Here is a 22,453-nt window from a genome sequence, read left to right as displayed (position 1 = left end):
AGAAATTTTTGTCTACTACTTGGTTTGAAATAAAACACTTGCAAAACTATTGAAATTCCCACCAATCTCAGCTGTGCTGTGTTTAAAGTAGGACTGCCACCTAACCTATCCCTCCAAGATTTTTGGCATTTTTGCAGGCTAAAATACCTGATTTCACGGCAGCTTTTCTTAAAAATTGTGATACATATTGCAATGTTTTTAGATGGGTTTTTAGCAATGAAACTACAGGAAGGCAACTTTTACCAGTGAGAAAAAATCCAGTGCAGTGCAAGTGGTGACACCCTGAGAAATTGCCGATAGCCGATGTGATTGGGGGATGGGCGTACACTACAGATTACACAGCTCTTGGTGCCAGAAGCTGTTCACGCCGGTCAACAAGCGATTACACTCCTCTGCTCTGTCTTAATCGCAGATAGAGCTGATCTTTATAAAAGTTTTCTGGCTACTATATGAACAGTTTTATCTTGAAAGGAATGAGAGGATGTTTTGTGTCTTTTCATCTTTACTAATTTCCCATTTAGTAAAGACGACAATTTCATTTGTTTTTATTAGCTCTCTTCATGACAGACTCTTTAGTGATGATCAGATCTTCAACCGCTCAAAATGTATATTCATATCAACCAGATTATGTGAACTGTAGATATTTCATTTCATCTGGAGAAAAAAAGTAGCGGGGCGTCCTTCCGGTGGCTCCAGCAGCTCTACCCTTGGGGAGTTATGTTACCCTATGAGCAAGAGAGCAAGGACTGACCAAAAAAAGCGAGTGCGTCTCGTTTTGCTACTTCTCTCCTTCATTGACACCAGAAATTCTATTTACCACCATAAAAAGCAGCAGGATCAGAAACTGAACTAAATGACGTGTTCTGTCTGTCTGTCTGTCTGTCTGTCGATCTCTCTACATGACAGACGCTTTAGTGGTGATCGGATCTTCAACTGCTTAAAATGTATACAAATTTCAACTGGATTATTTGAACTGTAAAAAAAAAAAAAAAAAAAAAGTAGTGGAGCGTTGTTCAGGTGCGCTCCGGCAGCACTACACCTATGGTTCCACAACAATATACAAAACAATTTTAAAACATCAGGGAATTGCTTTATATGGTCTTTGACAGTGATTTGTTGGTAAATAGGAGACGTAGGGGTGGGCGATATGACGATATTAGATCGTGAAGGATTACAACGTGAAGACGATCTTTCAAACTGCAGAGATCGTGGGATCGCCTAGGGAACATTCTATAAATTGCAGTTCTATGCTGATGCACCGACGCACCAGACGTATTGACTTCGTCAACCTGACCGACCAATCATAGCGAATTACGGGCAGTGACGCACTTTCCTACCCGCCTTCTTGTTTGTGTGTGTAGCGGTAGCACATGGAGAGCGATGGCTGAAAGCCAAACGGAGTCGGTCGCCAAAAAAAAATTCCACCTCCATTATATGGAATTGGTTTAAATTTTCCACAACTGATCAAGCGCAAGCAAATGTAATTTGCAAAGTTTGCACAGAAACCGTTCGCACGTCGGGTGGTAACACGACGAAGCAGAATGTTGTTGTTGTTTACCTTAAACTTTACGTTGTTTGCACATGCAGGCAAAACTGCGACTATTTGAAATAAAATCTGTTAAGAAAGGTTCTTTGGTCTAAATTGTCTGTTTTTCTTTTTCCAATTTAAGATCGTGATAAAATCGAAATCGTGATTTTATTTTAAAAAAATCGTGATATGATATTTTTGCCATATCGCCCACCCCTAAGGAGACGTTCATGTCACACATCTGCAGCTTCACAAAAAGCTTCAAAATCAGAAAAAAGGATGTGAGTTTGGTGATGTACATCAAAGTTTTGCACAGGGCCTGGTATGATTGGTTCAACTTGCAGGAAGCTATGAAGATTTGTAAAATTTGTGGAAATGTGATTGGACAAAAATGCAAGGTTGAACAGGATTCACAGGGGTTGGTTGAATTTGCATTAATTATTGTGATCGGGACATTGCAACATTCTGGAGGGACTGCCTAATAGTCAACCAAATGCTAGTCCATGAGAAGATTCTTAGTCGACCAAGAATTCCAAAGTGTGAGATCGGTTCAAGAGGTTAAAGGATGACCCCAATAAAGATGACATGCAAACTCTGCAAGCAATTACTTGTTGACTCAAACGACACTTGTCATTTGAAACGTAAGTTAGCCTGATGTCAATGTGAACAATGTTACTTATACAATTTTTCTTAGCCCTGGTCTATCATAAACCTCTGATGACTACTCAACTAATGGCTTGAAGTAATGACTACAGGTCAACTAGGAAAACCTTTGGTCAGGGGTAGCCCTGGTTTACAGCTGCTATATGTAAGCTTTTACTATTGCTACATAGCCAACTTTAGCAGTAGCAGCTGTTTACTTGCCACTCTAGAGGAAATGTTCAGCAAACTTCATTTCTTTACTTGCCAAGATTTGTCTCAAGCAATATAAGCAACAGCAATTTTAACTATTATGTTTTTTCCATTTCTATCTTGGCAAGCAACCATTATCACCACCACCAGCTCATGACAAGAAACTACGATCGTTGGCAGAGAAAAATTACAAAGAGCGCCTTTAATGCTTATTTGCAAAAGTTATCACGCTAATATGCTAAACTATAGAAAACAGAATTACTTGTTAAACATTAACATGTTAGCGTTGCCACTTTGAGCATATCAGCATCCTAATCTCAGCATTTACCATGACAGCAGTCTCATGTTCAGTGGCTATGGCCATACTTAAATGCTGTAAAATGTCATGGCTTGTTGTGTCATGATTTAGCCTTAGTTCTGTTAAATTTTCTGTGTTCAAATAAAGTAACTGTAGATGAGGCTTTGGGGTAAACCATTCAAAACAGTGTGACCCAGATCTATAGAGCTAGTTTCCATGTAGGGCTGGGCAAAACGATTATTTTTGTAATCGATTAATCTAGCGATTATTTTTTCGATGCATCGATTAATCTAACGATTCATTTTTTTGATTCGAATTCGAATCGATTTGATTCGATTATCGATTATTTTCCCATTATTTGACTTATATAGCAATTTCCATATGCTAATTTATGTATCTCAATGAAAAAACACAAATTTCTTCATTCCAACATATTTCTATTGTTTTCACCAAAAATGACCATATTCCAAAGTAAAATTCAAGTAATGAAAACAATAGTGCAATCTGACGTCAGAGGTAGCGTTTAACAAAAAATAAAATGAAATAAAACTTTCTTGTTGTGCAAGAATCAAGAAAATGTTATCATCATAAAATCAATAAAATATAAACAGCAGTAGTGTTCTTTTTTAACTAACAAAATATAAAGTGCTGTTCATTCACAGGAACATACACTCTGCCTTTTCACTCAAGAATACCATGTGTAGTGTAGTGTGTGTCTATGTGTGTGTCTTGATGTGCTGGTGCATCGCCGTCGTGCTTTTATGATAAGCCATCTCCATTTTACACAGCCGACAAACGACAGAATGGCCTCCTTTTACGGAAAAATAGTCCCATATCTTTGAACTACGACTTCGTGTTCTACATTAATGATGTGAATTCCGGCTCTTTGTGGAGAGCTGGCTCTTTTGGCTCGGCTCACTAAAAAGAGCCGGCTCTTTCGGCTCCCAAGTGGCTCCTCAGATTTTTTGTTACTTAAATTCATTTATTACCAAATTATGTGTAAAATGAATAACTAATGTAAAAAAAACATAAAATATAACATATGTATAGTATGTATATGCCTTTATTAATAAACGTAACATAACTTAAAATATACATAAATAAATTTTAAATAAAAAAGACCCATTTTAATTTGTGAATAAACACAAAATAAACTAAACATCACTCAACAAAATATAAATGAAAATGTGCAACCATGTACAGTGAAAAACAAAACACAAAATGCGAGTGTCTGTAACCCCTCCCCTCCCCCCTCCTGCTCAGTGTCGTCACACAGACGCTGCCACAGCCACACATGTTGACCAATGCGGCTTTAAAAGACAATTAAAAAAAAAAAAAATCGCTCTCGATCGCGAGCCGGCTCCCGTCGTTCACTTCAAAGAGCCGGCTCTAATCCGGCTCTCGTTCGCAACCGACCCATCACTATTCTACATTGATCAGAGTCAACTGACTCGCTGGTATCGATACTGCCGCTACTTGCTGCCGCTATTGTTTGTTTTCAAACGACGCATCGACGCACAGTTTTTGCGTCGACGTATTTTTTTTATTTTTTGCGTCGTCCCAGCCCTATTTCCATGTAGCACTTTGTATCTTTCAAGCTGATGTGAATGAAAGATTATAGTACCTCAAAGAGAAGGGATGATTATTTTTTCTCAGTGGTGCCCCATTCATTTTAACCTCCTCTTAATGTAGGGGGGCAGCTGTGGCCCAGGAGGTAGAGCGGGTCGTCCACTAATTAGAAGGTCGGGGGTTCGATCCCTGGCTCCTCCTGTCCGCATTCCATCATGGCTGTTCCATCTGTGTGTGATTGTGATGTATGAATGTATGAGTGAATGGGTGAATGTGACAAGTATTGTAGAGAGCTTTGAGTGGTCAGTATGACTAGAAAAGCGCTAGTCCATTTACCATATCTAAACCTATAACTGATTTTTTTTGGCCAATATTGAGAAGCATTATCATGTTTATTAATTTGGAGTCATGTTTGTGGTCACTTGACAAATGTAAGTCCAATACTTAATTTCCTTTTGGCTACATTTTTGGTCTCTACCAACTCCTAAGAGAAATATCTGGCTCTCTAGCTGCTAAATGCTTCCTCATGTTCACCAGCTAGTTGCTAGTTGTGTCTATCTCCTGTTTTGTGCTAAGCAGATAGAGTAGTAGAGTAGAGCAATGGTTTGTTTTAACTTTTTCGTTGAGACAGCTGCCTGCTGTGGCCAAATATGATGCTATAAGAGCAGTGAAAGTGAACCACAACAGTAAAGTTGTAACAAACTGCCCACTTCATTGAAGTCAGACACCAAGCTAAAATTAGCTTGATAACCACCAGTTGCACATATGTTTTACCCAGTAGTCTGTGTGGAGCTGGGGTAAGTTTAAAGTTGACTAGCTATACTTCAAAGGCTGTGAGTGCTAACCAGTTTCTTGGGGGAATCCCTGCATCACAAATGTTAAATGTTTTTTGTTATTAAGACATACAAACTTATTTTACTATAATTAACGTCCTGTTTGATGGAAATGGTATATTGAAATAATGAGGAAAAAAAAGTCATTATATCATGAATGTATGAAAGCTAATACTACTACATACATATATTTTTAGAGTTTTTGGAAATTCTATTCTATATTTTTGAATGGGGCATTTATTATTGAAACCTTTATATTTATATATATTTTCCTTTAGATAATTATATGTCATTGATTTCTTCAAATATTGGGGTATGTAGCCTGAACTGATGCTGCAAACCCAACTTACTATTAAATTAAGTAATGTAATGAATTTTTTCGATTTTATGTGTGCTATGCTCAAGCATGTTCATTTAGCTGGTTGATAATTAACATACTCTTAGCACTCATCATATACTTATTTTGCATTACTCAGTGGTACTGGTTCAGACAGTGCTGCGGCAAACACAAATGCTTTGTGTCAGATTTTAATTGTTTAATTTTTATTGTGTTGAAAATCCACAATCCACGAAGAAGACAGGGTAGTTTCTTTTGCCTACTTTTGTGTAATGTATTAGTGCTGATGTCTGAGCCTTTGGCTTAAAGTCTTAAGTTTCAGTTTGTTAACTGGCTGCGGAAGCACCTGTTGTGGTGAAAGTTGTTTCCTGAGTTACATAAATAGTAACCAGTAAGGATGCTGATAACCTCAAGTCCAAAATGTACACATTTTCATTTATCTTTTTATTTTGCCCCTAATTTAAGTATAGAATCACATTTTAAGTTATGGGGAGCAAATAGAGTTCAATGCGACATTAAATACTTAATGGATCCTTAATTCATGACCATAATTACATTTAAGACATAATGTAATTAACCCAATGTCAAATTAACTGTAAGTGGATAAAAATCTTTTTTGTACTTTTTGTTTGTTTTTCAGTAGGTGAAATCTATTATATTCGCTTATACAAAGCATGAGAAAGAAATAATTAAGCTTTTCTGAGCTGTTGTTAATCCCCTTTTTTTTCAAGGTAAAGTAAGTAAGAGAAGAGTAAGAACAATTTACCCTTCTTTTCCACTGAGTATCACCTTTCTGCAGTGTCTAATACATTTGGAAACTTTTGCAAATATCTTCTGTTTTCCCTGACTTATGCCTCAGTTAAGTTTTTGTATTGCCATATATCACTGTGCCCCACCCCACCCCATACACAGCAGTATATACTCATACAAAAACCTCTGCCTAAAGTGCATAGTATTCACTATATCTCAGTACCTTTTTACAGTCAAACTATGAAATAAAAAAACTCCACTCCTAACCCTAACCCTAACCCTTTTATGTAATATTATACCCTTTGAAACCTAATTACTCTTTTACTGTTGTTTATTTTTGTTTTGTTTATTTTAAATCACATTTTTTATTTTGTTAACAAAATGATCGTTATGTGAAACTGTATCACTTCCAAGCTCATGGTATCCTAACACAACCTTTTGTTTGAGAACACATCATCGTCACATTATTAATTTTGGTAAGAAGAGGGGTTTTTTTGGACACAGGCCTACTTTTTTTCCTTTCTGTGTCAGCATTCTTCACCTTTTGTTTGAGAACACATTATCGTCACATTATTGATTTTCAAAAGAAGAGTTTTTTGTTGGACAACACAACATTTCCATACACAACATTTCATTCTCAGTGGAAGGATGTTTTTGTCATAGGATGCATCACTGTGGCCGTTGCTACTGTACACTATGATGTAACCCTGTACAAATACTTCACCCTGCTCACTGGCTATCATTACACACAGATGCTGTTGATTTAAGGGTTTTTCAATTTAAAGATCGAATCATGTGAAAGGAATCAGAAGCAAAAAAGTTACCGGATGATTTTTTAAAATTATTATTTAGTTTTTTTATATTTGGTCTTGCTGTGCACACTGAAAATGGCTTCATAATTATGATAATAGTACTACTAAACCAATACAAATGCTGTTGATATTTGCAGCAAAACATTGGACAAATGATGATGCATATTTCATATCCAGTAAGCTGTTTCAGGTGTATCATGCAAAGGCTTAGTGAACGAACACAAAGGGGTGTGTCTCCTTTCTTCACAGTCTAGCGATTTGGGTAAATAACCTGATCTTCTCTTTTACTTGAGGTACAATGACTTTGTGCTTCAGTTGAGTTATGAGCAGGTATTTGTATTACCATCTATCACTGTGGTTCCCACCATACACAGCAGTACATACTCATACAAAAACTTCTGCCTGATGGTGCACAGTATTCACTATATTTCATTACCTTTTAACAGTGAAACTATGAAATCAAAAAAGAACATTCCACTTTTCCTCTATTTTATGTAATATTTTACCCTTGGAAACCTAATTACTACACTTTTGCTTTTGTTTCATTTTTTTTTTTTTTTTTTTTTTTTTTTTTTAAATCAATTTTTTTTTTAACTTTTTTATTTTGGTAATATTAATGTTTTCCCTGTGTGAAACTGTATAACTTCTAAGTTCATGCTGTCCTAATACAACCCTTTGTGTGAGACCACATTATTACCTTACTGATTTTCGTTAGAAGAGTTTTTTTGTTGGACAGAGGCCTACTTTTTTTCTCTCTATGTATCAGCACCATATACTTAATTTCCTTCTCAGTGGAAGGAGGTTTTTGTCATAAGATGTATCACTGTGGCCATCATAGTACACTATGATATAACTCTGTACAAATACTCGTCCCTGCTCACTGGCTATCATGACACACAGATTTTATTAATTTAACTTAAGTGTTTTTTAATATAAAGATCGAATCATGTGCACAGTATTCACTATGTCATTACCTTTTTACAGTAAAACTATAAAATCAAAAAGGAACATTCCACTTTTACTCTATTTGATGTAATATTTTACCCTTTGAAACCTAGTTATTACTCTTTTGCTTTTGTTTCATTTTTAAAAATCACATTTTTTAACTTTTTATTTTTTTCTTTGGTAATATTAATGTGATCCCTGTGTGAAACTGTATCACATCTACGCTCATGGTGTCCTAACAACCTTTTGTTTGAGAACACATTATCGTCACATTATTGATTTTCAAAAGAAGAGTTTTTTGTTGGACAACACCATACACAGCATTTCCTTCTCAGTGGAAGGAGGTTTTTGTCATAGGATGTATCACTGTGGCCGTAGTTATAGTGCACTATGATGTAACCCTGTACAAATACTTCACCCTGCTCACTGGCTATCATGACACACAGATGCTGTTGATTTAAGTGTTTTTTAATTTAAAGATCGAATCATGTGAAAGGAATCAGCAGCAAAAAAGTTACCGGATGATTTTTTAAAATTATTATTTAGTTTTTTTATATTTGGTCTTGCTGTGCACACTGAAAATGGCTTCATAATTATGATAATAATACTACTAAACCAGTACATATCAATGTTGTTATTGATATTTGCAGCAAAACACTGGATAAATGATGATGCATATTTAATTTCCAGTAAGTAGTTTCAAGTGTATCATGCAAAGGTTTGGTGAACAAACACAAAGGGGTTGTCATCTTTAAGTAACACTATGTATGTGTTGTAATATATGTGCATTTAAAGTTATGGTTTAAAAATATTGGTGGGAGTAGTAGTTATTTTGATAACTAAATAATATTTGTTTCATAACCCATTAGCTCATATTTAAAAAATACTTTAAATAACATAAAATGAACTGTAAGTAGTCACAAATCTGTTTCGTTTGTCAGTATTTTAAATACATTGTCTTTGCTGACATGAAGCACTTTAAAAAAAAAAAATTCTGAGGTGTTACAATTTTCCTGTTTATTCAGGGTAAAACTGAAAGAAATACAACTCTGCATAAATACAAATTCCCTTCCACAAGTCCATTGAATGTCTCCTTTCTTCACAGTCTAGTGATTTGGGTAAATTACCTGATCTTCTCTTTTACTTGAGGTACAATGACTTTGTGCTTCAGTTGAGTTATGAGCAGGTATTTGTACTACCATCTATCACTGTGGGTCCCACTGTACACAGCAGTACATACTCATGCAAAAACCTCTGCCTGATGGTGCACAGTATTCACTATATTTCATTAACTTTCTACAGTAAAACTATAAAATCAAAAAAGAACATTCCACTTTTACTCTATTTAATGTAATATTTTACCCTTTGAAACCTAATTATTACTCTTTTGCTTTTGTTTCATTTTTAAAAATCACATTTTTTAACTTTTTATTTTTTTCTTTGGTAATATTAATGTGATCCCTGTGTGAAACTGTATCACATCTACGCTCATGGTGTCCTAACAACCTTTTGTTTGAGAACACATTATCGTCACATTATTGATTTTCAAAAGAAGAGTTTTTTGTTGGACAACACCATACACAGCATTTCCTTCTCAGTGGAAGGAGGTTTTTGTCATAGGATGTATCACTGTGGCCGTAGTTATAGTACACTAACACTATGATGTAACCCTGTACAAATACTTCACCCTGCTCACTGGCTATCATGACACACAGATGCTGTTAATTTAATTTGTGTTTTTTGATGATGTAATCATGTGAAAGGAATCAGCAGCACAATAGGTTGCTGATGATTTTTTTTTAATTATTATTTTTATATTTGGTCTTGCTGTGCACACTGAAAATGGAAAAACACTTAGCAAATGATGATGCACATTTCATAACCAGTAAGTTGTTTCAAGTGTATCATGCAAAGGTTTGATCTAACACAAAGGGGTTGTCATCTTTAAGTAACACTATGTTGTGTACATTGTGAATGTGAACATTTAAAATTATGGTTTAAAAATATTGGTGGGAGTAGTAGTTATTTTGATAACTAAATGATGTTTGTTTCATCACCATTAGCTCATATTTAAAACATACTTTAAATAACATAGTATCAATTTTAAGTTGTCACAAATCTGCCTTTACGTTTGTAAATATTTGAAATATATTATCTTTGCTAATGTGAACCATTTTCAAAAAAAGCTGAGGTATCACAATTTTCCTGTTTATTCAGGGTAAAACTGAAAAAATACAACTCTCCATAAATACAAAATCCCCTTCCACAGGTCCATTGAATGTCTGCTTTCTTCATACTCTAGTGATTTTCATGCTTCAGTTGAGTTCAGAGCAGATTTTTGTATTACGATCTATCACTGTGGCTCCCACCATACACAGCAGTACCTTCTCATACAAAAACCTAGGATATAGACCCTGATATAGTACATGGTTAGTTTTTATACTGTCTATACTCAGAGGGCACAGTCATGGAATTGCAGTCCATATTTTTACCCTTTGAAACTTAATAATTCTGTTTTTAAAACTCACATTTGTTAAATTTTGGTGATTTTCAGCCATGTTAGTGGCATGGCTCTAGGGACAGCCAAGTTGGTCTCTTGGTTGGTCTGTCCATCACTTTGGTCCAGGTTGAAATGTCTCAACAATCATTTGATGGATAACGCGTTTTTTAAAAAAAAAAAACATTAATGGTCCCCAGATGAGAAATATTAATGATTTTTCTAAGACTGACTTAGGTGAAATACCTTGACAAGTATTGCCACGCATTTGGTATACATACACACATACAGTATGATACAGGCGAGTTTTGTTCAACACATACTGGCAGGAGAAAAGTCTCATCTACCAACGTGTTTTTCTGAATTGACACCATTTCCTTCTTAGAGGAAGGGGGTTTTTGTATGTATCACTGTTGCTGTTATACTGCACTATGATATAACTCTGAACATATACTCCACCCTGCTCACTAACAATGAAGACACACAAATGCTTTTACCTTAAACAATGTGTTTTTTTTTTTGTTTGTTTTTTTTAACTGTAGTGTAAGAAGTAATGTTAAGATGAAATAAGGTGAAAGGAATAAGCAGTGCAACAGTTTGTTAATGACTATTTCTCATTGTTTATTGATTAAGTCTTAGTAGTTTTGTATATTTTACTAAAACTGGCACTTCACAATTAAAAGAATAAACATATAAATAAAGTTAATTATATACATTGCGCAGTAAATCCTTGGAGAAATGACTTTCCCTTAATTTTTGAATGAAAAAAACAAAACAATTTAGCTAGTCATCTTTAGATTCTATTTTGGTCATCAAAGCAATAGTGCTACTGTGAGTGACATAAAAACAGTATCCAATTACTAAGTCTTTAAAGTAGTAGATATCCATAATTTGTATTTATGACAAAGTGAATCATATGGGATGTTTACTAGGGCTAACTGTATAATGATAAAAACAGCGCTTCTTAGGATTGCACCGAGTGTTATATACACCTTCCATTTACAGTATAAAGACCTTTGCCTCTCTTGAGAGGTTTTTGTAATTGTGTGTATCACTGTGGCCACTCCAGGACACAGTGATACAGCACAATGCAAAAACTAGTGTCAAAGTGTGGCTGCCACATACTGCTGCAGTACACAATACAACAGGTCTCTATCTTTTCACTTCAATAATTCAAAGTCAGAATCACTGTGGGACTGTAATGACAACTGTAAGTACCTGTACCTGATGAATACTGTATGATCATATATTTGTGTCCTTGTCTGCAGTGCCAACAAACACTTAAAATTGTATTTTGGGTTTTGTTATGTTCTATGCAGTATATACTATGAAGAATTGTATGGCAGCCTTCTGTTTACTCTTTTAGTGCCAATTAAAATGATCATGGAAAGATTTTACTTTTCATGGCTTTTAAATTTTTTTTATTGATGGTGAGTTAAAGTCTTGTAGTATTTGTGCTATGTTGATCATCATAGTTTAAATTAATTTAATAAATTAGATAACACAACAAATTTGTGTCAGCCCATAATAATTTATTTTGTCTGTAAATATGATTATAGTTTATTTCTTTTAGTACCATATCAGGTTGGCTATTATATGTAAGAGACAATGAGTCACATCAACTCTGAATGCTTTGTTGCCTCTGCACAGTCTGTGCAAATCTTTGACTGATAACAAGATTGCAGAATATTCTTGTCCATTGGTGTGTCCACTGTCCACACATAAAACATTCACCACGGTTTCACTGGAAGTCTACAGTATATGATGGAGTTGGGCTGTAAGCAAACAAAGCTTTATTGATATAGCACATTTCATTCCAGGTGGAAGCACAATGTTCTGCGTAAAGCATGAGTCATTACAGAAGTTGCAACCATAAAAACTATGTGGATAGTGTAAAGATAAAACATTAAAAACAAATGAAAACAAACACATAAATGAGTTAAAAACCATTAATAAAATAAAATAAAGACCAACAACCAATTAGTACAAAAGATATGTAAATTGAAACTATTTAAAAGTAGGAATAAAAAAGTAGGAATAAAATATGATTAAATAAAATAATAATTAAACCAATAAAAAATAAGACATATACAACAATTAAAAGGAATAAAAATAAGATAGACCGCAAATTAATAAAGGCACAGTCTCTTAGTGTTGTACTGAGTCTTTACATGACTCATGACTTCATTTCTCATTCTTCCCATAAGAGGTTTTTGTAATGTATGAATCATTGTGGCCATCCCAGGACACAGTGATGCACCAAAATGCAAAAACCAGTGTCACGGTGTAGCTGTCATACGCTTCTCTGCAGTAGAACAGCTGTTCCTCTTTTTATTTAAAAAGTTAAAAATAATAAATAATAAAAAATAAAATAAAACCTTTTATGGGATTTTAATGACTATAGTAAGTACTTGATTTCTCATTTTATGAATTTACATTCTTCAATGGCAGGGTTAATTAACTGGATTATAAATGAACAACATACAAATGATTTGTGACAGTGTTTCGGTTACTTTATTATCATAGTGAATGTGATGTTTGTTTTTTTTTGCAATGTCTGCGAAAAATTAACATTGTATTTGTGAGGTTTTCTTATGTTTCAGACACTGTATTTTAATGCAGCCTCTTAACTGTATATGAATAATATAAACTACTTTTAGTGCTGTGTATATAATTTGATACAAATAAATTACATTTTCAAACGCTTCCCCACACTGTTTCAAGTGTCTTCGTTAAACAAACATGAACAGTTTGAAGAGATGGAAAAAATATTTAAAATCAATCTTACTTGCATACATGCAGGGGACAGAATACTGAAAACACTCCTCAGTATTAGGGCTGCACGATATGCAAAATAAAAAAGTCATATTGCGATTATACTGGCAGATATTGTGATTTCAGTTGGAATGGTAATTTTTGTTTTTCATTTTCACTTAAAAAAAATCTAAAATAGTTGATGTGATTTTTGTTGGATCTTGTACCAAACAAACATGTTTCTTTACGCATGGAGATTATGATTTTTAGGCCGGGGCATCCCTGTAGCACCACAACGCCTTTGGTGCTCAAAATGCACAACAATGTTGTGACACATTTTACCTTTATTAAAAAAATTGCAGCTCCCGCAATTTGGAAATTGCACTTGGTCATATTGCGATTTGAATAATGAAATACAACACCACCACTAACTGTGGCCTCATAAATTACCACAGAGTTTAATCAGCAGCGTCACAGGGTCAACAAACACTTACTATTACATTACAGGTCTATAGTATTGAATTGTATCTGGTTTTAGAACAGTGATGTTTTATACGTTCATTCATTTTGGTAAATGAGAGTCTGGGTTAAGATCAGAATTCTCTGCACAGTCACTGACTCATCTTATATCACATTCATCACTCTGCTTTCTCAATAACTCAGAAATGTAATTCAAAATTACCAATACATCCTTTGACGTTAATCTGATATTCTCATCATTCACTGGGAGCTTTGCTTTATGATTACAGGAGAAAGACAGATGAGTTTTTACAGCATGGTTTTTGTTATGGTGTGTAACACGGTGTTGTAACTCCAGCTACTAGTAAACCACAGTGACACATGCACGTCCCAAAACCTCACCACACTTCACCGAGATCACACCATTTTCTGACTTTGGTCAGGAAAACAAAGGAGATTTCTATTGAATAGGTTTTGATACAGGACAGGGACATTTATTTACACAAATGAAAAACAGAACAGAGCAATTCTCTTTATGTTTATCTATTTATTTATTTTAGCGTGATTCTGTCTCACTAAAGCCTCTAATGAAGCAGCTTCTACTTCAATAGTGGACCGCAATTTTTATTGAACATTTTATAACATTAAATAAAGAGCAAACAGAAAATGGCGGATTTTTGGTTGACTGCTACTGCATTATGGCAAGTGAAAAACATGTCCAAAAGTATGCATTTGGCTGCTGCTAACCTTGGAATAGAGAGGCACGGCCCAAGTCAGTGCCGTCTGTTTCCACATCTTCTGGGGTTAGAGTTGGGTGTGTACTTTTTAATGTCATTATTACTATTTTTTGAGAAGGCAAATGCACTTTAACTTTATCTCTTTTTTAAGTGGTATTTGAATCTTAACCTCAGTAAATGCTTTAGAATTAATTTGTTTGCATTTTAGCACCAGCATCATTTTGATTCCTCCACAGAGCTGTGACCACACAGCTGTAATATTGCATCAAACTATAGTGTGTTGTTAAGTTTTGTAATTCACAGAGTGGGGACAATGCACCTAAAAACCAGTAGATGGCTGCACAACCACATTTTCAGTGTGTGGGGTTCATGTTTAAGTTCACCTCCACTCCCAAAATGAGCCTAGAAGGCAGTCCAGTACTTGGGTTACTTGCTTTGAGCTGCATATCTATATAAGCAGGTTGTTAATGCAAATACAGTGAAAGGGTTTTAATGTAGGCCTGCATGAATCTGGTCCTATGAACTCATTCTAAAGTAGTTTAGCAAAACTTACAATATTTGCATATTAAGGATTTTCCAGTGTATAAAAGAGGAACTTGTCATTACTATTGCATGGAGGAGAACAATGAGTCATACTGCCTGAGTGGATTTACGTGAACAGTATCTTTCAATCTTCTCATATATGAATGTTTTGTGTTTTCTGTCACATGTTCTTTCCAGTCACTGATCCAAGACCAAATGACAGATCACTTTATCTCCATAAAGCCTTTCCCACTAGATGGTAGTCTTTCTTCACTTTTCTCATCTCCATTAACCAGCTGGCATGTAAACCAAAATGTCCCCGAGCACATCAACAAGCTGAGATTATAAAACACTTTAATACAAGTTAAATTGTTCATCTGTTAGCTTGATATTATTCTCCAGAAGAACATTTTAGACATATTACCAGGCCGGGATAAGAGTGCAGAGTCCCCTGGGCACAAAATCTTGGAGGCATCCCCCAATCTGCTCTCCTCACACTTACAATCCAAAGTTTTGAATTACAAGTTCTCAGCGGAAGCAACTATCTGTCTGAAATCCCTGTAGCTTATGCAGGATTTAAACTGACAGGCTACAGCCTATGACAACAACCTGAACGACCATATAAACACCTGTAGATTTATTGTTTCCTACCTGATTAACAATTGATGATTGGAACAATACTTTTCCTGGGCCAGCAGCAACAATATCAACATACTAGCCTACAATGTATGGCTGAAAAGCTTGAGCAACCTCCACTAATACAGTTCTATGATTCAGATTCTTCCATCAAACACGCGCGCGCACACACACACACGCACGCACACACGCACACACACACAGAGTTCGATTTATACTGCTCTGCTTAGAAAGACCTATAACAAATAATGAATGCAACCTATCATACAGGATTTCCACCATATAATCATGTAACCATGACCTGATATTGTTTCAATTATATAATAGTCAAATGTTTCCAGAATCAATCGATTCTCAACTATTTCTCATTGTATAAACACAACACCTTAAAGAGAAGAATACATAAATGTAGGATATAGGATAGTGTGAATAATAATATGAGAGAAAGCCTACCTCATGTGAAGGTCTTCTCTCTGGCCTTTCTCCTCAAAGACTCCTACATCATTTAAATCCTGACAAGGTCCGACTCTGTTGGCAGTGTTGATAAAGAGTTCAATTGTTGTTGCCGTTTTTCTCAGTTCATTTTAAAATGTGGGAAAATAGGTAGAAAGTAATACATTTTGGGGCTGCTAAACTGGTAACTTATTCACCCTATTCAGATGGAGATGACGGTGGGCCAAGTGGACAGGTGTCTGTCGCAGGGCTGTGGCTCTCTGCCTCTGTTTCATGCTGATATTCAGCTGAGCTCATGTTGTTAATGTTCTGCGACGTTAGCATAGTCCTCCTCCGGCTCTGCTAATGCTAGCAAGACGAGTAGCCGACTTTTGAAAAAAGTCTAGATAGACGGTATGTTTGTCTGAATTTCAGTTTCTCTGAATCCCTTTTCTTTTTTCGCCTTTCTCTTTGCTCCTCCACCGCTCCAAAATTTACTCTCCATGTTTTAAGAAGCGTCTCTCGCGAGAAACTAACTTTGCCGCTAAATTTCCACGGTCACCCTCTGACCTCCGACCTCATTCGTCATCATCACGATACGCATGATACTCATCATAATATTACCGATCATAATATTTTTAGTATTTGGAAAATAAAGTAGCTCTTCATTCATTGGTTCGTATTTGAACATAAAAATACTTTAATTAATGTGATTTAATGACAAAAAAACAAAAAAACAGCTTGATGCCACAGTTAGTAGGAGTTCGGAGGCCCCCTAGAGGTCGGAGGTCCCCCGGACACCGGCCTATGTGATTAATCTACATTACCCCTGCCTGGGAGGTTATGTGTTCACCTTGTCGTTTATTTATTAGTAGGATTACACAAAAAGTACTGAACGATTTGGCCATGGTCGAACCCATCATATTTGGGGTAGATCTGGATAATTTCCTATGAATTTGATTTTTTTTTCTGTTGTATGTTGTTTGACATTGACCTTGGCGAGGTCTGTGCCCTATTAGTGCCCTTGTAGTTATTCATGTGTTTTAAGGTTATTGAAGTCGACAGGTTAAATTGTTTTCCTGAATTCATTAGTTGAACCACACTTAGTGGTTCAAGATGTAAGCTGTACAACCTTGCGTGAGCTACATTCAAGAATACAAGGTTAAAGCTTTTCACTGCACAGAAAAAACAGATTCAATTATAATATACTTATATGTTGTGAAAAATAATTAGAATAGAGATAATAAAGTAAATATTCTTAACTTCCACATTTTTGAAAATTTATGGTAGGCTATGCAGATTCTGTTTCATTATATTTTAACACTATGTTGCTGCTTTCTGATGTCTGATGTCTGCATGTGAGCTACTTCACACGCTCAAATGCAAATCTATACACTGACAGACATGCCTGTTGCTTTGAGGAAGTTTATTTATAGTTCTGACGGTTTCTACAAAGTTTCACTGCTGCAGCTGTGGTCCCAGAGGTGCAGAGAGAGGGGGAAGTGGCTCTCTAAAGATGATATTTTCAGAAACATCATAGAACTGAAAAACCTTCAGAGCTTAACTGATAACACAAGTTTATGGTGTGCTGACTTGCAGTGGTTTTCTTTTCAGATATTCTTAGATCCCTGTGTGTAAGTTCTACTGATTTACCGATGAAAGCAAATATTATCAACAAAATGACCAAACGTGAAAAGCAAAGATTTAGTCAAACTATGAAATGCAAAACCATGTACAGAAAACATCTCTCTCTGCTATAGAACTACAAGTTGTTCTATACATAACAAGAAAAGTTAAAACATTTTAGAGACGTGTCCAAGAAACATAACAAAAAACATCTGTGATCATAGTATAAAAACAGGACCCAATGCAGGAAAATATATTCATGTAAGTAATTACAAATTGTAATTGTACTTTTTACTTTTTCTACAGGCTACAGAGAAATCAATTTTCAATTACTTAGTTAATCATTATATATAGTGACCATTTATTTAGCAAATAGACAATAGATTATTGCTGATGTACAAGAAAGCAAATGAAGTCGTCTGTGCTGTGTATCAGTCTGATCCTTTATCCTCTCTTCATCTGAAAAAAAAAACATCAAATCAGTTTAAAAATTTACATTCACTTGTCAAATACAGGTTATTGAACTGTTTCACTCAGCTGGAGAATGGACACCCAAATGATCTTTGTGTCCTCAGTGTTGGACTGAATGATTGATTCAATTTAGCGACATTCTTTAGGAACTTGGATAAAACGATTTATCCTCAGACACTGAGACACGGTAACTTGATGTAAGTTGGTTACTTCAAGATAATATCTGTGATGTTCTTAGTGACATGTCATTATGCGCCATGAAGCATTTAAAACACACAGAGAACATTTTCTGTGGCTGGAAATGCTCTTCATTAAAGTCAAACTTGTGCTGGTTGGCTGTACCAGTAAACTCTGCTGAAAACACCTAATGCACTGAAAGTGATTCATTTCACACTTATGTAATTGTTTTCATCAAAATCAACACAATATACCTGTAACATTTTTTTTCTTTTACTTAAACACTACTGTATACTAAAACATATAGAGCAATACACTAGACAGAAATTATGATTTGGTACTGGTTAACTTTTCTCATACTGGTGATAATCAATTACATATTTGAGTTTTCTTATCTTAGTCTCTGTCTCTTCTGTCTAACTTTATTAAGCTAAATGGATGCATTCATTTGCATTACCAGGGTCTCCCTTTTTTAGGAAGATGCATTGCACTCTTGAAATTATACAAAGTGGAAATCAATATGGATGAAATGCAGAAAAAGCTGTCATGTTTACCTTGACCAAGCTGAATATTATGTTATAGAAGAGAGATGATATGAAGAGAAATATGAAGGAGGAGGTTGTGGACCACAGACTGCTGAACTCATCTTCTTCACCGGCATCGTCTGTGCAGCTCAGAGCAAAATTCAGATTTGAATCTAAAGGAATATTTAAGAAGAGGAAGGTATAAGGGGTTAGACGCTGGATGTATGTTTGTATGTGTGTGTTTGTGGTGTGTGTTAACAAAGATTTTTAGTAAGATATCATAGACACCATTGCCTTTCTTAAATAGTGCTAATCAACTGGAATAAAGCATGATTCACTCTTTACTGTCATGTGTCGACATTGATTCAGTTAAACAGTGGTGCAGTGCAGTTTACTACTGTGAGGCTTCAGTGAAAACTACTCATACAAAGGGATTTTTTGTGCTTTGCTTCTCATTTTGTTTTAAAAATATCTAAGTCATTCATGAAAATATAACAAAAGTGTCTCCATGCAACATTTATTTAAAACGGTCAGCACATTTCTCAAGCTGTTAGACAATGTGACAAACACAATAACAGGACAAACAAAACTGAATTGACATGTTGACTCTTATATGCACAATCACAAAGATTGATGACACAGGTTCCCATGTCAGGGAGTATACACAGAGACATAATGACATACTAGCACAAAACACAACATTTATAGCTGAATCCACTATTTGTCACATTCAATTGAGTTACCCATGGCCTTAGCCTTAGACACTTGAGAGTTGAAGGAGCGATTTGTGCCAGCAGACTTGATGTTGCAGTTGTAAATGAAATTCGCTTTCCAGTTTTTGTTGGTGGTGGTGTAAACACTTGTGACTGAGTAGCCATGTTCGGTCTTTTGTGGCGGGAAGTCAACGCCATCAGCATAGATGGGGGATTTTTGTCCATCATGTTCTGACCACGCAATGTAGTAATCCTGCTGCACAGGACTGGAGACCAGACACACCAGAGTGACCTTAGCTGAGTCTTCTTTGCCGATGTTCTCCACTGGGAGGATGTTGACTGACACTTCTGGCTGACTGCCATCTGAAAGAGACACTTGGTTTACTAGGGTGCTTCATATATAAGATTTACATTTGCTTTACTGTATTACATGTTTGAGTGTGTAAGTTGGCTGCCTCCCCATGGGTTCACAGATTACTGTTCCATCCCTCAGTAACATACCTCCTTTGTGGACAGTCAGATCTTGAATAACTGGTGTCATATGTGCTCTAATGGCAGAACAGCGTACTTTGTTGACTGTCTTCCACTCATCATAAGTACGAGTCATCTTGCTGGTTTTGCTGTACTGCCCGCCGCCAGACGATGTCGGAGTAATGCTGCCAGTCACATTTACTCCGTCAATTTCCCATGTGATGTCAGTGTTACTGACAATGTTTCGGTCTTGTCCAGTGATGACACATTCCAGCTCTGCTTGGTTGTTGCTGAAAATTACTTTAGCACTTGGCTGTTTCAGTGTCACCGTGATAAGAGCTACATGAGGGAGAGCAACAGAGAAAAGGGGGGTCGCAAACATTTTTTTCAAGATCTGAAAAAATCTTGATTTTATGTTTATGTCATGTCATTAATGTCAAGATGCAATATCACTGTACCTTTTGAGGTCTGTCTTGTATACGTTTTTCCCTTGTATTTTATCTCACAGGTGTAAACGGCTTTGCTGTCCCAATCTGTGTTCTTGACTTTCAGGACACTGATCATTGAATATAACCCTCCAGTTTTTAGGATGGGACTTTGAATGTAGTCGTTCAAATCTGCGTCATTCTTTTGCCATTTAAATGATTCAAATGTTCCATTGTGACTGTCCTCAATTGTGCAGACCAGGGCCTGAGTGTCTTCACTTGGCATCGATAGCAAAGTCATTTTTGCTGGAGGAATCATGACATAAACATAAAATCAAGATTTTTCAGTCTTGAAAAAAATGTTTGCGACCCCTTTTCTCTGTTGCTCTCCCTCATGTAGCTCTTATCACGGTGACACTGAAACAGCCAAGTGCTAAAGTAATTTTCAGCAACAACCAAGCAGAGCTGGAATGTGTCATCACTGGACAAGACCAAAACATTGTCAGTAACACTGACATCACATGGGAAATTGACGGAGTAAATGTGACTGCAGCATTACTCCGACATCGTCTGGCGGCGGGCAGTACAGCAAAACCAGCAAGATGACTCGTACTTATATGATGAGTGGAAGACAGTCAACAAAGTACGCTGTTCTGCCATTAGAGCACATATGACACCAGTTATTCAAGATCTGACTGTCCACAAAGGAGGTATGTTCTGAGGGATGGAAACAGTAATCTGTGAACCCATGGGGAGGCAGCCAACTTACACACTCAAACATGTAATACAGTAAAGCAAATGTAAATCTTATATAGAAGCACCCTAGTAAACCAAGTGTCTCTTTCAGATGGCAGTCAGCCAGAAGTGTCAGTCAACATCCTCCCAGTGGAGAAACATCGGCAAAGAAGACTCAGCTAAGGTCACTCTGGTGTGTCTGGTCTCCAGTCCTGGCAGCAGGATTACTACATTGCGTGGTCAGAACATGATGGACAAAAATCCCCCATCTATGCTGATGGCGTTGGACTTCCCGCCACAAAAGACCGAACATGGCTACTCAGTCACAAGTGTTTACACCACACCAAACAAAAACTGAAAGCGAATTTCATTTACAACTGCAACATCAAGTCTGCTGGCACAAATCGCTCCTTCAACTCTCAAGTGTCTAAGGCTAAGGCCATGGGTAACTCAATTGAATGTGACAAATAGTGGATTCAGCTATAAATGTTGTGTTTTGTGCTAGTATTGTCATTATGTCTCTGTGTATACTCCCTGACATGGGAACCGTGTGCATCAATCTTTGTGATTGTGCATATAAGAGTCAACATGTCAATTCAGTTTTGTTTGTCCTGTTATTGTGTTTGTCACTTGTCTAACAGCTTGAGAAATGTGCTGACTGTTTTAAATAAATGTTGCATGGAGACACTTTTGTTATATTTTCATGAATGACTTAGATATTTTTAAAACAAAATGAGAAGCAAAGCACAAAAAATCCCTTTGTATGAGTAGTTTTCACTGAAGCCTCACAGTAGTAAACTGCACTGCACCACTGTTTAACTGAATCAATGTCGACACATGACAGTAAAGAGTGAATCATGCTTTATTCCAGTTGATTAGCACTATTTAAGAAAGGCATGGTGTCTATGATATCTTACTAAAAATCTTTGTTAACACACACCACAAACACACACATACAAACATACATCCAGCGTCTAACCCTTATACCTTCCTCTTCTTAAATATCCTTTAGATTCAAATCTGAATTTTGCTCTGAGCTGCACAGACGATGCCGGTGAAGAAGATGAGTTCAGCAGTCTGTGGTCACAAACCTCCTCCTTCATATTTCTCTTCATATCATCTCTCTTCTATAACATAATATTCAGCTTGGTCAAGGTAAACATGACAGCTTTTTCTGCAATTCATCCATATTGATTTCCACTTTGTATAATTTCAAGAGTGCAATGCATCTTCCTAAAAAGGGAGACCCTGGTAATGCAAATGAATGCATCCATTTAGCTTAATAAAGTTAGACAGAAGAGACAGAGACTAAGATAAGAAAACTCAAATATGTAATTGATTATCACCCAT

The 22,453-nt window shown here is 36.0% G+C and overlaps 2 protein-coding genes and 1 gene segment (V, D, J or C); all 3 read right to left on the bottom strand.

Annotated features, from left to right (window-relative positions):
* The window catches only part of LOC111229941, a 151,097-nt gene that overhangs the window by 24,460 nt on the left and 104,184 nt on the right, over positions 1-22,453 (bottom strand). Inside the window, 1 exon segment of the C gene segment in view lies at positions 15,449-15,457. Coding sequence covers positions 15,449-15,457 — 9 coding nt within the window.
* Positions 1-22,453, bottom strand: part of LOC111229939 (immunoglobulin mu heavy chain-like) — a 56,246-nt gene that overhangs the window by 7,410 nt on the left and 26,383 nt on the right. The window contains exon 2 of one of the 2 annotated variants that reach the window (XM_022756466.1): positions 12,662-12,669. In XM_022756466.1, the coding sequence (XP_022612187.1) occupies positions 12,662-12,669 (8 nt within the window). Of the gene's footprint in view, positions 1-4,038; positions 4,047-12,661; positions 12,670-22,453 lie in introns of both variants that reach the window. The other variant, XM_022756467.1, reaches the window with a different exon arrangement.
* The window catches only part of LOC111229958 (immunoglobulin gamma-1 heavy chain-like), a 15,156-nt gene continuing 10,354 nt past the window's right edge, over positions 17,652-22,453 (bottom strand). The window contains exons 6-9 of the mRNA XM_022756471.1: positions 19,974-20,282; positions 19,503-19,835; positions 18,790-18,932; positions 17,652-18,046 (exon numbers count right to left, since the gene is read on the bottom strand). Coding sequence (XP_022612192.1) covers positions 18,032-18,046; positions 18,790-18,932; positions 19,503-19,835; positions 19,974-20,282 — 800 coding nt within the window. The 3' untranslated portion in view covers positions 17,652-18,031. The remainder of the gene's footprint in view (positions 18,047-18,789; positions 18,933-19,502; positions 19,836-19,973; positions 20,283-22,453) is intronic.

The sequence above is a fragment of the Seriola dumerili genome, unplaced genomic scaffold (genome assembly GCF_002260705.1).
Source record: "Seriola dumerili isolate Sdu_G_001 unplaced genomic scaffold, Sdu_1.0 BDQW01000248.1, whole genome shotgun sequence".
NCBI classification, from domain to species: domain Eukaryota; kingdom Metazoa; phylum Chordata; class Actinopteri; order Carangiformes; family Carangidae; genus Seriola; species Seriola dumerili.
Note: the sequence above shows the minus strand (reverse complement) of the source record. Positions and strands in the feature narration are given on the sequence as shown.